Source organism: Clarias gariepinus, chromosome 23, assembly GCF_024256425.1.
Source record: "Clarias gariepinus isolate MV-2021 ecotype Netherlands chromosome 23, CGAR_prim_01v2, whole genome shotgun sequence".
NCBI classification, from domain to species: domain Eukaryota; kingdom Metazoa; phylum Chordata; class Actinopteri; order Siluriformes; family Clariidae; genus Clarias; species Clarias gariepinus.
Genome location: NC_071122.1, coordinates 6,375,815 through 6,392,008, shown reverse-complemented (window position 1 = coordinate 6,392,008; position 16,194 = coordinate 6,375,815). Strand labels below are relative to the sequence as shown.

The window sequence follows — 16,194 nt, the reverse complement described above, 5'->3', positions numbered from 1 at the left end:
TTCAGTGACCTAAAACCAAGTTTATGCCTGAAAAAAAAAGCCCAGAAAATAACCATGTACTGTATGTGTGGACAAGGCTTAAAAGATAAAGCATCTTATTGATTGTTAACTGTTTTATTTTTTAATACAGAAGAAGAAGTCTTCTGTAATATAACTACAATATATTTATTTTAATATTGCTGATTTGTGTGTAGGTATACCGACACAGTTAGGGACCATTAGTTTTAGTGTAATTTACAGTACAGGGGTGAAAGAAGTTTTCAATTCTTACTGGGACTATGTAGTCAAAAGGTGAGGAGAATAAACCATGTAGGTGGTGGACAGTCCTCTAAATCTCCAATTTCTTCCCCCTATATTTTTTACTTATTCTTATTTAGAATATCAAGTTTTGAATCCCAAATATATTTAAATAGAAAGCTAATGTGCTAGGGTGTACAATCACTTGTCAAACACACCAAGTAGTGCCCTTGATTAGAGGTTAGAATGGAATGTTGGATTTATCTTTGTAGCCATAAATGAAAGCACCTAGATGGTTCAGATGCAATTCGGAACAACTTGGAATGCACTCAAATTACAAGCAACATATCTCAATCTTTTATCTGACTCACAGATAAGTACGAAGTATAAACCTTTATGTCCTTACATGGGTAATTTATGTCATTTACAGCTTATCTGACTTAACAGTATACAAAAAACTCATCAGTCTTTTTTTATTAACCTCAGCTGAAAACTGCTATTGTAAATAACCCTATTATGATGGTCATTTTTCAGAGTGTGACAACAAAAATAATATCTAAAAGATGAACCAGGGTTTACAAAGCATCAATATACAGAATATGCATTAATGTAAACTAAGCAAATGTTAAAAAAATCTATAAATTATACTAGACCCGTGGGTCTGAACAAGTTTTGCTTGTCTACTAAAAATTGAGTCAGGCATGAAACTGAGATAAACATAAAACTGATCATGAGAACTGCCAAGATGATACCATATTGCATACTGTACTGTACATTAATTCATTACAGGAACTAAGTTGTTGTACAGGCATCGCTTCCAAAATATTTTAATGAAGCTATATGCAGACAGTAACCAAAATATAGCATGGTAAGGAAGGAATAGAACATTTCAGAAAACTCTCTATCACTCTACACGCGTCAATTCTTTACAGAATTATTCCAAACATTTAAAAAAAAAAGGAAGAATACATGAATTTCTAGTCTGAGCTTGTCTAGTCAAAATACTCCAGTCACAGGGTGATAAAGACAGAACGTGGACTCAAGCTGAGATCGTGTAATCTTGTCAGGCAGATATCACAATTCATACAAAAAAAAAACAACAAAAAAAGAAAAGCATGACTGGCGGCAAAGTGACTCACTTTCCTACAGCTAGAAATGAAACCTCACCATGACAGGAGTCAAGATATCGCTTTCCTTTGTGTCCTGGTGCCCCTTTTTAACAACAGCCTCTTTTCTTTGAGTCACTGAGAAAATAAATGAGTTTCTGTAATTTGAAAGGTTTTAAATGACTTGTGAATGGCAAACACTATGGAAATAGCTGTGTTATTAGGTGCTAACGGACGAAGGCTGTTGTGTGTTTTTCATAGAAAAATTCTATCTAAGGCAGTAATCCTCCAAAAAAAGAGACTGTTTGCTCTCATTACATCACCGTAAAACTATGAGGTTAATCATGAGGCACAGTGGGATTGAGGATGTTTGGCTTCCGATGCTGTACATTTTGTAGGACTGCTCTCTGTGTGCGCCGTACCTTTTGCAAACAGCAATATGGAATTGTGACTGTTTAAACTTTGCACACATGATCATGTCCTTCTGGCAAAAGGAAGTCAATAGCTTTAGCTATCCATCTTAAGAACTATTATACTCAGCTAAAGTTTTAGAAGGTGATGCATAATTTTATATAACGGCAAGTCTGATCGTAGTGTATTAGCAAATAACAGGTTTATATTTATGTGTTTCTATGGTAACAACAGCTACTTAACTGACCTGAGATACTGCCTGGACAGACTATAAAGAAATTCCAGAAATTTGTTGTAAAATCTTTTTGCATGACTGCCAAGAGACAACATTCATTGCGGACATTCCTTATACATTTATACACAAGTAGACACACTCTCACAATCGTGTGTGTATGGGTATAAACATGTATGCATATGTGTGTATGTGTATATGTGAGTATATTCTGTATGTGTATACTTGTACTTACTTTTTTTCCCAATAATACTTGCACAATATTTATACTACTGTATTATCCATATGTATATTTATTCTTATAATTATACAACACTATTGCTTGTGTAGCTTGCACATAAGAATTTCACTCACATGTACGGTACCAGTGTACCAGTAACGTGATGTGACAATAAAAGCAACTTGACTTGACTTGAAGCTGCTGTTACTGTATGTAACAGGAATCAAAAATAATAAACTTGGTAATCGGCCTTTGCACACAAAGTGAGACAGCAATAAAAATATTATAAAAAGAATAGAAATTCCAAATGGGTACTTAACATTAGGTCGACAATCATATGCCTTCTGCATTATGATTGGTTATAAGTCTTATCAATGACTGGTTAGACCTTTACTGAGAGACTTTGGACGTTGTGTTTAGACTTTTGTGTTACTTTTAACCTTAACACATATTATCTAAATTAAACTATGAACATTTATTGACTTTTTTAAATCTCATTGTAACACTTATCAATCATTTCAAACAAGTTATTTTCGAATAAGATTGTTGGGTTATGATGATGTAGTGTACTGTACTTGTCTAACCCCCAAAACTTTCCCTTCACAGTGTTTTCCATAACAGCCAGCCTCGCAGCACACAGTCTGATCTCACTGATTATTGTGCCTGCAGGCGTCACTGTTTTGATCGCGGTTCAAAAGTCTAACCTGAGCTGAGAAGTGATTGGGCGAGGCTCAGAGCTTCATCTTCATCTCATCTGTCAGTCGTGCGGGTGGAGGCGGAATTCGGGACTTCTTCAAGCGCGCGCTGTATTCTTCTGTATTCTTCCTCCTATTTCGTGTACAGCATTTATTTTCATCCTATCTGATGCTTTCCGTGTCATCCACAGTATAGTATCTTTTTGTCACTGAATTCTTAATAACTTGTGTGTGACTTTATACCATTACTACCGAAGCCAATGTCTCGCGCGTTTGCGGCACCGCAACCGATCCGCGCCGCGCGCAAAACCGAGTGGCTCCGCTGCGCGCTCGCGCATCACTTCTCCCGTGAGCCCGGGGTCGAGAACGAGATCGTGGTGCTGGCCACCGGCATCGACCAGTACCTACAGGAGGTCTTTCACCATCTCGCCTACTCCAGCCGGAGCAGCACCAGCGATGTGGTGTCCGAGCAGGACTTCCGGCTGCTCTGCTCGGTACTCGGTGTGAGCGCGGAGGAGGACGAGGAGGACGATGAGGATGAGGTCTGCTCCGCGCTTCCGCCCGCGCTCAGTTTCAGGGAGTTTCACGCGCGTCTTTGCGCGTTCTTCGCCGTCCGAGCGCGCGACGCACAGACATCCCTGCGGCTGCCGGTCACCGTGGAAACCGAGCACGTGGAGCGCGAGATCAGGCTCCGGTGGCCGCGAGTGCGGCGGAGAAAGTGCGTCAGTTTCGACTTGACTCGGGACGGTGCTGCGAACAGGGCATCACGTGACAGGATGGAACCCGCGAACCCGTGCTCAACGGAAGCAGGTAAAGCACCTGGGCGCACGTGTTCTGAATTTATTTTTATTTTGTTCATGAATGAAGCAAAGTACCATGAAAGCAAATGGAATATGAATAATTACAAAATATAAAATAACTAAACCAAAGTGTAAAATAGGAGTCCAAGTAGTGTTTTTATTGTATGCATGTATATATATATATATATATATATATATATATAAAGGTGATTTACAGCTTTTCAAATTACACAGATTTTTTTCCCCATTTGTTCGGACACTATTAATGAAAGGCATTTTTAAAAAATGGATAAACATTTATTCCATTAATTGCAGGACAGAGATCATGTCAGGAGCAGGTGGAGATGGAGAATGCCAGTCTGAGAGAGCTCGTGGAAGACCTGCGCTCCGCTCTCCAGAGCAGTGACGCTCGCTGCATGTCCCTCGAAGTAGCTCTGAGGAGAGAACGTCTGAACACACTAAGCAAAAGCTCTCCACAAATCACTGAAAGGCAAACCTGCTTTGCTGGCAGTGAGCCCAAACACAAGCCAAGTAAACAATCCAGACGCACAAAGGACCTGCTTCGAGAGCTAGAGCTGATCCGTGCTTCCCGTGACGGCCAGCTGGAGGAGGCGATGAGGTTCAGCCAGAGGCTGGAAGAGGAGCTTATGTCTGCGTATGGCGAGGTCAGCAAGCTGGAGGACACAGTGGCGAGGCTGAGAAAAGAGAGCACTGAGATCAAGAGGCGGGCAGAGGAGGCAAGAGCAGCTCTCTCTGCAGGCCTGACGAGGGTCAGAGACATCCAGGACAAAGCGCAGCAAGTCAGGCCACTGCAGGAGAAAGTCCGAAACCTTGAGGAAGAATTGGAGACATTCAGGTAGCTATGATTGGAGGCTTTGCTTTTCTGGTATCTGGTAAAAGTCACATTTTAGTTATAGAAGTACAATACCTTTAGAGATCAAGGCCCTGGATTCAGTTACATCTACATTCAGACACAGTGATATGGAAGTATAATAGTGTTATACTTATACTATTATAACTATTATACTTCCATAAAGTGACATCTTTATTACATTCTGTACAGAATTTTTAAAAACGTATCCCGTTGTTATATAAAAATAATAATTAACAGAGCATTATGATGAAGTGGAGTTATTGCTACCACCAAAATTACCAGTTACCATGTCCTGTTTTGTTCCACTTAAACGACAACTTTAAATTTAAACGGTAAATTAAACAACATTACTTTAGATTTTTTAAATTTTTCATTTCATAATATGGATCATCCACAAAACAAGTTAGATCTGAATGTTTACTATTAAACACTTGGTATTATACAGTATGAACCTTGCTAACTTTTTACTGGGCTCCTCATTACAAAAAACTGTGTTCACAGACATCTACACAAACACGTCCTGAAATTATATACACCAGCAGTGTAGTAGAAAAGAAAAAGCAACAGGAATTTCTGAATGCTTCTGAAATGACAATGCTTCATTTTTGAAAACATACCCTCAAAGCTCCTCATGTTATTACCGTAATTATAGGCTTGTCTTTTTTATAAGGAATCTCAGTTTTCACTAATCTCTTGCATGTTTAGAAGATTTCCCTCTGGTGGATATTAATTTGAGCCCTGAGGATAAGGAGGATCAGTGATGAGTCCTACAGTGGGTGTGGTTTAGGAGAAAAATGGAGCTGCTGAGCACATCCAGAGCGATGCGAAAAATTTAGGGATGCCCTCTTTTCCTTAGAGACACATCACAATCACAACACGGGGCAGGTTAGTTTCCTGTCATAGCCCAATTAGTCATTATCCTTCAAGTATGACTAAAGCAGACAGTCAGCGCAGCGTGTCATTACTGCACTTCAGGGTATCCTGGGCTAGCGCCAGTTTTGCTCTCGAGTCTGGCCGTAAATTGACTGAACACACATCCCATCAAACTTCAAAGCTGTGTGGTTTAGCCTCCTCCCTCTTCAGTCTAGAGCTCACTCTCATTCAGTTTGAAACACCAAAACAGCCAGAGGCGTCAATGGCAGTGACTTCAATTCAGGAAAATTTACTGGATCTTGTCATCTTAGACGTATACAGAGGATTTGGAACCTGCACTAGTAAAAATGGACTGAATTAAGTAAAGAATAAAACAGTTAGGGCTGTAATATTACAGAAAACTAATTAATCACAGTAAGTCACAGAGTAAGTGTCACAACCTTAAAAGTATTCATGTCCAATAACAGCACATCCTGAAGTGTTATACACTCTTATACAGTGTATAAGGCAAGTCAAACTGGGACTTGTGATAAAATGTCTGGTGAATGAAGGTGTAAAAACAATTAACATTTACGAAAGACTTCAAGCACAGTGATGAGATTCTTATCTGCAGTAAAACATTTGAATGGAGCAAACATTGTAAGGTGAGGCTGAGGCGACTCTGAGTCCACTGCAGTCCTTCCCATGAACTTGAAAATGGATGGATAATTTTTCGCCAGCTTGTGGAAGTGACACACCTGTCTGTGGGAACTGTACATACAATCATCCACCAGCACCACTTGCACATTACAGGAACTCAGCTAGAAGTTATTGTCACATCTCCCGTACAGTCCTGAACTCGCCCAAGCCATTTCCACAGGTTTTTGGCTCTTAACCTCTCGAGACTTGGACTGCTGTGTGCATTGCAATTTCTTCTCACTGTTTCTCATCATTAGCACCGAGAACTAGCACCTAGAATTTAATCAGTCTTTAAATAGGAAGGAAAATAATTTTGAAAAAAAATAAGTTTGGCAAAAAAATGATGCAAATTAAATTTTTTAATAAATCTTTCATATGGGACTCATCTTAGGACCTTACTGGTCTCCTGAAGTGAAAGGCTGGGATAAGCGCATTAGTGTAGCAGGGGATTATATAGAGAAATAATTGTAGTTCCATGTTACATTGTAAATTTAAACATCTGTTTTAAACAGCTAGCTCCTATGATCACTCACCTACAATTTTCTTTTAAAATTCTTCTTATTTGTCTTAATTTGTCTCAATTGCAAAGCTGATTGCACACTGATGGTGGAGACTCTTTCACACTGATGGTGGAGTCTCCATGTGTCAATGTTCTTAGACTTAAATGTTCTTTGGTACAACGGCCTGAGAACTGTTACTATAAAAACATAACATATTACCGAAGAAAATAGCTTCATTAGAGATGAAAAAAAAAAACATTTTTCACATTTTTCTTTTCTGATAGTTGAATAATTTACCAAAATGCATTTTTTTCCTAAGTTAAAAGTTTCATTTAAACTGTTTTAATAAAACAATCCGAATATTTTAGTTATGTGAGAATAACTAAAGTCCAAATACTTGAAACGAACAAACTGAAAAAATTATTTAAAGGCCGCCGATAAAAAAATACTGCTCTCATCTCTTTATTGTTCTTTAAAAAAGAGGATGCTACAATTATAGTAATCAGGTTAATTATAATTTTCTAATTAGTTACAATCAAATAATTTATTAATCTTTGATTAACTGCATTCCTAGCTTTAATATAAACCTCTGTTTTTAGTTTTGCTACTGCCGGAGCTGCTTTTATATAAAAAATAAATCAAATCCAGAATTTTTTATACAATTATGGAATGTGTCATAACCATCAGGTTAATGTTAAAGAATTAAGTACAGACTGCGATGGGTGGAGTTGATAGGTGATGTTGAAAGAAATTCCACTTCCTAAAGTATGAAGCAATCAGATGGCTGTTTGATGTCTTTTCAATTTCAGGTTTATCATAATAAGTTGTCCACCAAAAGGCATGCGGCTTAGATTAATTTAAATCATCAGAGTAGCTCAGTAATGGTGTAATGCTCATTCCTTTCCTAGCCAGGCATGTTTTAGCCTGCAGGTTAACATACTGTCTACACTGGCTATCCACACAATGCTGTATTCTCTCTCTCTCTCTCACACACACACACACACACACACGAGCCTGGTATAAACTATATTGCCTCACATACACAATCAGTATACTGTATATGGAGCAGTGCTTAAAGAAGAAATGAACATAATCTTTATCATTTTATTTTGTAATAGTGTTTAAGCATCTTTCCTCAACATCCAGCTCTATTTTTACATCAGTTAGCAATGTCCTTCATTACCCAGAATACCTTTTCACCTGCTGATTATGGTGCAGGAGACTTTAGCCCTCAGTTTGTCTCTATCTAAAAAGAGGGATGCAGTTGTGCGTTATTCCTGTAGTCTTGTAGTTCAGCTCTCCTTACTGCCTCCCAAACCTTCATGCTAATCAACACCACAATGCTATCATCCTGTAGGTGACTAGCCAAGTCAGGTTTTGTGTCTGGTGTTTGCTTCTCTACTCGGTTTTTCTTGTTGCAAAGTGAAACCTGATCATTATCACTTATGTTTTGGGATACTTGAAATATTTTTTCTCCATGGTACGATATCTGTGCTTGCAAGAACGTTGTCTTTTTGTGACTTGTGACTAACTCATGAAAATACAGCGACAGTACCAGGTTAGCATCAGAATGTTCACAGTAAACACCTCCTAAACATTTTACTATAAGCATTTTTAAAGTGTTTAAGGGTGGTGATTTTCTTAAATTTTTGGAAGTACACAAAACATTGAAACACCTGAATGTTTTAAAGAATCTTCTACCAAGGTAGAAAGTTTTCTTAGTACACCGGAGCCATGATTGGACTGCCTGCTTCAAATCTGAAATGCTGACCAAGAAAAACCTTCAACTGAAAAAAACGGCCTGGTCTAATAAATAAAGGGCATTTGTTTTATTAGGGCAAGGCACAACCTCAAGCAGAACACCTCACCACTTGCACATTACAGGAACTCGTCTGGGAGTTATTGCCATGTCCCAAGTACAGTCCTGACCTTTCTTTACGCATTAAAGGAATTACTGGGAGGCCAGCGTTTCAGACGTGAAGCAGGCAGTCTGATCATCATGGCTCCAGCGCACTAAAAAAATCTTCTACCTTGATGGTATTCAAACATTACAGAAATGCTGGAATACGTGCATCAGTGTAGCAAATTATGTGGAGAAAAAGGTAGTTTATACTTTTGTGACTGCGTTTTATTTTGCACTATTAAAAGTCCTGCTTTCACTTAAACACCCTTTGTAATATAAAAGGCACTGTAATACACACCAATACATCATACAGTGTTTAAATAGGGCCAGTGGGACTCAAGTGTCAGATTAACAGTTTATTACACACCTTAAATTTAGATTTAACTAATATTTAACTAAGCTAAACAATCATTTTAAATGGAAATGAACAGGCAAACATTTATTGGTATGCTTAGGAAGGAAACAATAATCGTCACAATATTTTCTCCTATTTTACTCACATCTGATTTGATCACAGATCTCAATGCACCTGTAAGAGAAGTCCTGAACCTCCAGTTGAGTCCATGAAATCCACAGCACGTGTAATTCCCACAGGCCAAGATGAAATTCTAAACAGAGGAGGTGAGAAAGATTGTTTCAGGTTTAAATTTCGCTTACAGTGGAACCTCGGATTACAAGCATAATTCGTTCCGGAAGTGGGCCGGTATGTCAAAACACTCGTAAACCAAATTTAATTTTCCCATAAGAAATAATAGAAACTTAAATTATTCGTTCTACAGCCCAAAAAAAATAAATACATAAAAATAATTATTACAAAATATTAAGTAAAAATAAAACAAATTAACCTGCACGTTACCTTTCAAAAAAGTAAAAAATAAATCCCGGCAGATAAGCGTTTCCCTTTGTGCATGCAGTATGGCGCTGTGTATGTGTGTGCGAGTGTGTGTGTGTGAGACTATAGTAAGTGGAGACTCTTGCTTTCAACCCCTCCTGTCTCTCTTTCCTCATCTTACACATTAAAACTTTCTTCTCTCGTTTAAACACACTCACACACGCATTAACGGAAAGAATGTTGTTCTGGTCTAAATTATTAAAGCTTCTGCGCTTTTTTTTATGTTGCTCGCGACAGGTTATATTACAAACTTTCGGGTGGATTCTGCACTTAAATCCAACGAAAAAACATACTAAAGAACAAAACTCAGGCTTAATATCCTAACTTAAATCTCACATTCACGTTTACACACAGCGGACTGCATTACCCACAATGCATCTTTGCACCTACTACACTTCCGTAAACAGGGGTCATAAATCAACGTCTCTCTCCCGCTACACTGTTTTATCTAAAAAAAAAACAACCAATAAACATCGCTAAAGACACTCGTGTGAGCGCAAACTAACAGAATCACTGCTGTAAAGTAAAACAAACAAACAAATGACCCAACACCTCACCTCTGAAAAGATTTGCGACAGAGTTTCTTCGGAGAGCAGAGTGTGTGTCTCTTGCCTTCATTTCTGTGCGCGCGTGTGTGTTTGTGAATGAGGGTTTCTCACACACACACATACACACAGCCGGCACAGTGTCTAATTACGCTTGCGCGCGCACACACACACACACAAACACACCGCGATGAGGAAGAAAATAGATTTTTAACCTCTGTATTATTGTATAGAATTTCTTTTGCCTTACTCGCGCGCACACACGTGTGTTATAAGAAACAGTACACGCGCTGTACACACGCGCTTCCGAACACAAAACAAAATATGTTTTACAGACACACAGGGTCACAGTGTTATAGTAAACAGTACACGGGTGCACAGATGTTGATTATACCAAGAAGAGACGAGCACTAAGACCCAGCAGGGGAGATGATTCCGCAGCACAAGAAAGAGGAAAACCGTTGGCTTAGTTGTGATCACGTGACGCTCAGCGTCTAAACAAGAAGCGCATGCGTGAAACATGATACTCGGTGCTCGTAAACCAAGAAAATGCTCGTTTTCCAAGTTAAATTTTATTTAAAATCTTTGCTCGTCTTGCAGAACACTCGTAAACCGCGTTACCTGTAATCCGAGGTTCCACTGTACTTTGTTCCCCATTGTGAAATATATTTAAAAAAAAAATTACATTTATTTTATATTGTTAATTTTTGTGAGTAAATACTGAGGAAAAAACCCACCTGTTCTTGTGTGGCCTTATTTAATATATGTTTGATGTTTATATTATTGATTATTGATGTTATTTTTGTAATTTTTTTATAAACATTGATTTTTGTAATTTTGTTGGGTTTGTAGTAAAAATTACCTTTTTTTTTTTTTTTTACTTCTTCACATTGCAGAGGAAGGCCTGCAGAGGGCAGTAGAGGGCCAAGCAGCCTCAGATGAGGAGGAGGAGGTGAGGGTGAAGGAGGAAGGCCAATGCTGTTTGCTGGAGGTGAAGCGACTTATTAACAAACTTCATAACTGTGCAAAGGGGTAAAGAGATCAGCACAACACACACACACACACACACACACACACACACACACACACACACACACACACACATTCCTATATGTAATTTCTTGTTATCAAAATGGGCCCCTTAAGTCTACAGTAAAAGACAGCACTCATTTAACGATATGATTCATGACCAAAAAAAGCCTCTATATGGCAGGTCTGCATTCTGTAATAAGAGTTACAGAATTCTGCAAAAGAGAATAGTCCCATGGTTCCTTCCACTTCTGGATGGCTAAAGGGATGCTACTTGATTGAACTAAATAATCACATCATTCAACTGACTAGATTTTAATGAGATCTGGTTGAAATGTATATCTTTAGTACAGTATATGTGTGTACAAAAAGTTTTCTGGAGGTGAACTCGTCTGGGTAAAACTGCACCGAACTGTTATAAAATAGACACACAACATTAAGGTAAACACAGTAAGTGATATATTTTTTCAGAACAGAAAGCATTTGCTACGTGGTTTTATGTAGCCAAACTTGTGGCTAGCTTGTTACTGTAGCACACGGATAAAGCTTTGGATGCCTTTTAAAAGACTGCAGTTTTCCAAGAAAATCACTTAAAGGATTTTTTTTTTTCTCACTGTCAAGGTTAAATTTGTAACAATCGGTACAAGGTGAAGATGAGACGTTTTCCCCTTTTATGTGTGTGTTTTAGTAGGTGTCAGAAGATGGCGTTATGTCATCTGCTTCTCTGTCATCTGTCATCTGATCAGATCAGCTGTACTGGTCAACCAGAGTCAAAGATGAAGGAACGAAGGCACCATGTGCTTCTGGATGAAAACAAAATGCATAAAGTAAGAACACAGCTGAAGTAAGAACTTCATTTTTGTAACTATCCTTACTAATCTGGAAGGAGCGTAGCATTTTTATGGGCTTTTTATGGGCTAGTATATATATATATACTTATATATATGTTCCTCCAGGATCAAGGTCCTAGGATCAAGGTCCTACATACAACATAAATTAACACCATACATTAACAAAATTAGCTCAGATACTTACTTAGATAACTAGCTAAGACAAACACCATGAGTTAAGTAAACTAGCTAAGAACTATGCAAAAAGGCAAAGATAATTATGCAAAATAAAGTGCAAAATAATTTTGTCTTTGAGATTATTTATGTAAACATCTCATGACTGAAAGCACAGTGTCAGATTAAATGGAACCTGCAGCCGTTTGTAGATTGAGCTGTGTTCGTCCATTTGATGAAGGTTTTATCAGTCGCAGCAAGTGGAAATGTAGAAAAGACAGGAGGCAGAGTTGGAGGTAGCAGAGCTGAAGATGTTGAGGTTCTCCTTGGGAGTGACAAGGATGGATAGGATCAAGAATGAGTTCATCAGAGGGACAACCCATGTTAGATGTTTTGGAGATAAAGTCAGAGAGGCCAGATTGAGGTGGTTTGGACATGTTCAGAGGAGAGATTGTGAATATATCGGTAGAAGGATGCTGAGGTTGGAACTGCCAGGCAGGAGGTCTAGAGGAAGACCAAAGAGGTTTATGGATGCAGTGAGAGAGGACATAAAGTTATTTGGGGTGAGAGAAGAGGATGCAGAGGATAGGGTTAGATGGAGGCAAATGATTCGCTGTGGCGACCCCTGAAAGGGAACAGCCGAAAGACAAAGAAGAAGAAGAACTCCATACTACATACTCCAAATATAATCAGTAATCCCTTTTTAATAAAAACTGCCACGTTTTATTGAAAATAATAGATTGTGTTAATTATTGTGAAGATATACAGTATGTTATGATACTCTTAATTGCTCAAATGAAAAAAAAAAATCACTGGTTTAGTTACAAACTGCATACTTGTACAGCATGTTAACTAGAACAGATAGTGTGTGGCATCCTTGTTGCCATTTTGGACGTATTGGACTGCATTAGGAAAATAATTACTACTTGTGAGTAATAATCTAAAATAAGTTAAGTGAAATAAGTAATAATCCAAAGTAAGTTTTTTTTTTTTTTTTTTTTTTTTTTACCTCGCATCATTTATTTTTTTAAAACAAAAGCCCAAATGTACACAGGAAAAACTAAACAATATTATAAATTGAATACTTGTCCCATACACTGTATAGACATATTTACATATGCATGTTCCAGGCATAACATGTCTTGGCATCACAGGCTGCCCATATCTTTATACCATACTTAGATGGTTTGTTTCGCCTATACTGCTTAAATGAGCACCGAACAGACTTAAAACCGACAAGATACTCAGCGTATAAAATTGCCTGTTGTCCACATCCCATAAGCTGGATGCACATTCGTTCTGGGATCTGTAGACACCAAACAAATTGAATACACCCACGTAGGCTTCAATATTTACCGGGTCTACATCCTTCCAGGTGTTGAATTTGTGAGTAAAAGTTAAAAACAGAACTGGATGTTATCCACTTGGGACATGACACATGGAGTTAGGTATCGGTTCCATTTTTGGTCCGAAAGGAGAAACAACTTCAGCTGGGTCTTCTTTTTCATTAGTGTCGAAGTCTTCCTCCTCTAGGCCTGTACTCTGTATTATCCTTACCTCTGACACCTTCTCCTCTAAAAGCCTCCAAACTGTCAACCTGGTTTCTCTCATTCTGATTACTGTCATTGTCGAATATAATTCCACAGCTTCATGTACAGTATACTGTATCTCTTGGCCATCGAGGTGTCAAAGACTGAACTGTGAAATGTGCTTGAATTCTGTTTTATACACCAATTAGAAGTCGTACCCATTCATTTCCATTGATTGGTCATTTTTGACTGGAAACACCATGGGTGTATATATAGGTTTCATAAAACACTCACATTTTTGTTAACATATTTCTAATAAATTTTAGGTGTTCAAATGCCATGTGAGAACAAAGTGATTGAACCTCATGAGAAATGCATAAAATGTACGGCACTTTAAAAAAAAAGAAAATCTGTCAGATTTGACCGGAACACAACAGAGGGGTTAAACATACTTGTCAGTGTGGTAAATCCTCTCCTATAAAATTTTCCACCAGATGCCATTAGTCAAATGTTGGAATGTCGAAAATAATGAGAGTTAGACTTTTACCTAATAAAATAAATAAACATAATCATTTTACCTTAGAAATGTTGATGAATTCCTAAAAATAAACTTAAACAGTATACATTTTAAATGACAATAAATCATGTGGCAAAAAAAAAAATCTGACTTCTGAGTTAGTGATTGTGTTTATTTTCACAGTCATTTATTTAAAGTCATTTAAATAGGATGCATTAGGAATAATTTATTAAGAGAAGATTTTTAGGATTTTTAATTAATTTTTCTTCAGTTATACCAGGTCAGTTATACCAATAATAGAGCAAACCTGCCATCTACTGGTCACTGAACTGCTTCCATGTCATGATGATACATTCGTACCAAAACATTTGATTTACATTTAAAAACAACAAACAAAAAATATGACTGTAAAAAAAAAATCAAATACACGCAAGAATGTTTACAAGTATATCTGGCTTGTTTATAGATAAATAAAATTAGAGTAAAAAGAGTATAAAAAAAACAATAATCGGAATAAACAAACACCTCTTCCCAATATTGTGGAAGAAAATTCTGTACTTGTTTTGACATCAAATGTGATAATGCATAGTAAACCCATATACTGCCATAAAATCTTTTGCATGCAGTAACACACAGCGTCCACAAGGAGGCGAATGTTAATGTAATGAGAGTTATAGTATTTAAAATAAATGCATTAATACAGTAAATAAATAACAAAAACTAAATAGACTTACAATTAAACAGTAATGGACACTTGAATGGATTTGCTAATCTAGCATCTGTGTGTATACTATGCCATGTTGTACACATTTAAAAGAAATCATCATTAAGTGAAAGGAAATGCTGTAATATTTGACATCATATGTAATAATAACCTACAATAAACTCACATCCTGCCATAATATAGGAGTGTAGCATTCTGTATGTCAGTGTTCAGTTAATTTCACCGTTAAATACGAATATCCCAGACTCTCCATCATCGTATACACTGTTATTTCTGTTATTATAATTGTATTTTTTGTCCTTCCAGAGAATCTCACAGAGAACCCTAAGTAGAATCCTGCTGAACATGCTAGATCTGTGTAACACAAAAGGCCAAGGTAGGCAACACAGTGTTTTAAAGAACATTTACTGGTTCTAATATAATTCAATTATCATATATAAAAAAAATGCAATTATTTAGTTTTATTATCATAAGCTAAACAAGCTTATTTAGTATTACATTCCAAGGCATCAACCTGAAAATAAGATATTTACACAAGGGGTGTTCAGTTCAAAGCAAGACTTTTAATAGTGTAGAATAACAACACAGTTCTGGGGGTAAACTCTCTTTATTTCTCTATATGATCCCAAATGCACTTATCGCAGCATTTTAGTAGTGCTTGGATACCGTCAAGGTTTTCTCAGTACGGAAGAGCCATGATTGGAGTGCTTACTAAAATAGGGTGATATACTCGTATCTTCTGGTTCTAGTGAGGACTCTCAGTGCTGCATTCTGAACTAATTAACGCTTGCTTATGCACCCAGTTAACAGCCAGACATTTTTTTTTTACCTCTCGTTTTACTGGAGCTACATTATCTAAGGTATAACAGAATGTTGACTCTAAATATTCAGTCAACTGATCGAGTTCTGTGGGGTCAGAAGGTAAATAAAAGTCATAAGAGTGAATCATGGAAGTGAAGGGCTGGTACAATAAAACATAGTGTGCAAAAGAATTGAGAAAATATGCATTCATTTTACAGTTTAAAACTGAATAATAACAGATTTCTTAAAAAAGACGTAATTTTTTTTTACACTGATCTTTAACTAGTCAACAGAATATGAAGCACATAAAAACAACTAATGTCTATCTTTTTACAGAATCGATTCCCATCATCCAGGTCGTGGACGCACTTTGTCAGCAGTTAGACTCTAATGAGCTGATCTGTTTGGAGGGAGATTTTACAACGTGGCAAGGTGGGAACCCACATCACCGAAACACCACAAACCCCCTCCTCATCTCCTGCTGAAAGACTCGACTGATTCATCCCAGACATTTTGAGGAAGAGCCCTAAACCCTTAAAGAGTAACATCTGGACAAATGTATCAAATTAAATTTGTGTGTATTTGTAATCAGTTTTTAGAATTATATTTAAGATTAAAAGAACC

At 37.4% G+C, this 16,194-nt stretch overlaps 1 protein-coding gene across 3 annotated transcripts; it reads left to right on the top strand.

Annotated features, from left to right (window-relative positions):
• The first annotated feature begins 3,142 nt into the window (after positions 1 to 3,142).
• Positions 3,143 to 16,159, top strand: si:ch211-112f3.4 (EF-hand and coiled-coil domain-containing protein 1). 3 transcript variants are annotated; one of them, XM_053484400.1, is made up of 7 exons: positions 3,143 to 3,711; positions 4,017 to 4,557; positions 9,047 to 9,150; positions 10,863 to 10,998; positions 11,687 to 11,822; positions 15,076 to 15,145; positions 15,907 to 16,159. In XM_053484400.1, exons 1-7 carry the CDS (start codon positions 3,162 to 3,164, stop codon positions 16,053 to 16,055), a joined length of 1,686 nt encoding a protein of 561 aa, XP_053340375.1. In that variant the 5' UTR covers positions 3,143 to 3,161; the 3' UTR covers positions 16,056 to 16,159. The 3 variants fall into 3 exon arrangements, with proteins under 3 accessions (XP_053340375.1, XP_053340374.1, XP_053340376.1); XM_053484399.1 differs by having other exon boundaries at positions 11,684 to 11,822; XM_053484401.1 differs by having other exon boundaries at positions 11,684 to 11,839; positions 15,907 to 16,034.
• Positions 16,160 to 16,194: the final 35 nt, after the last annotated feature.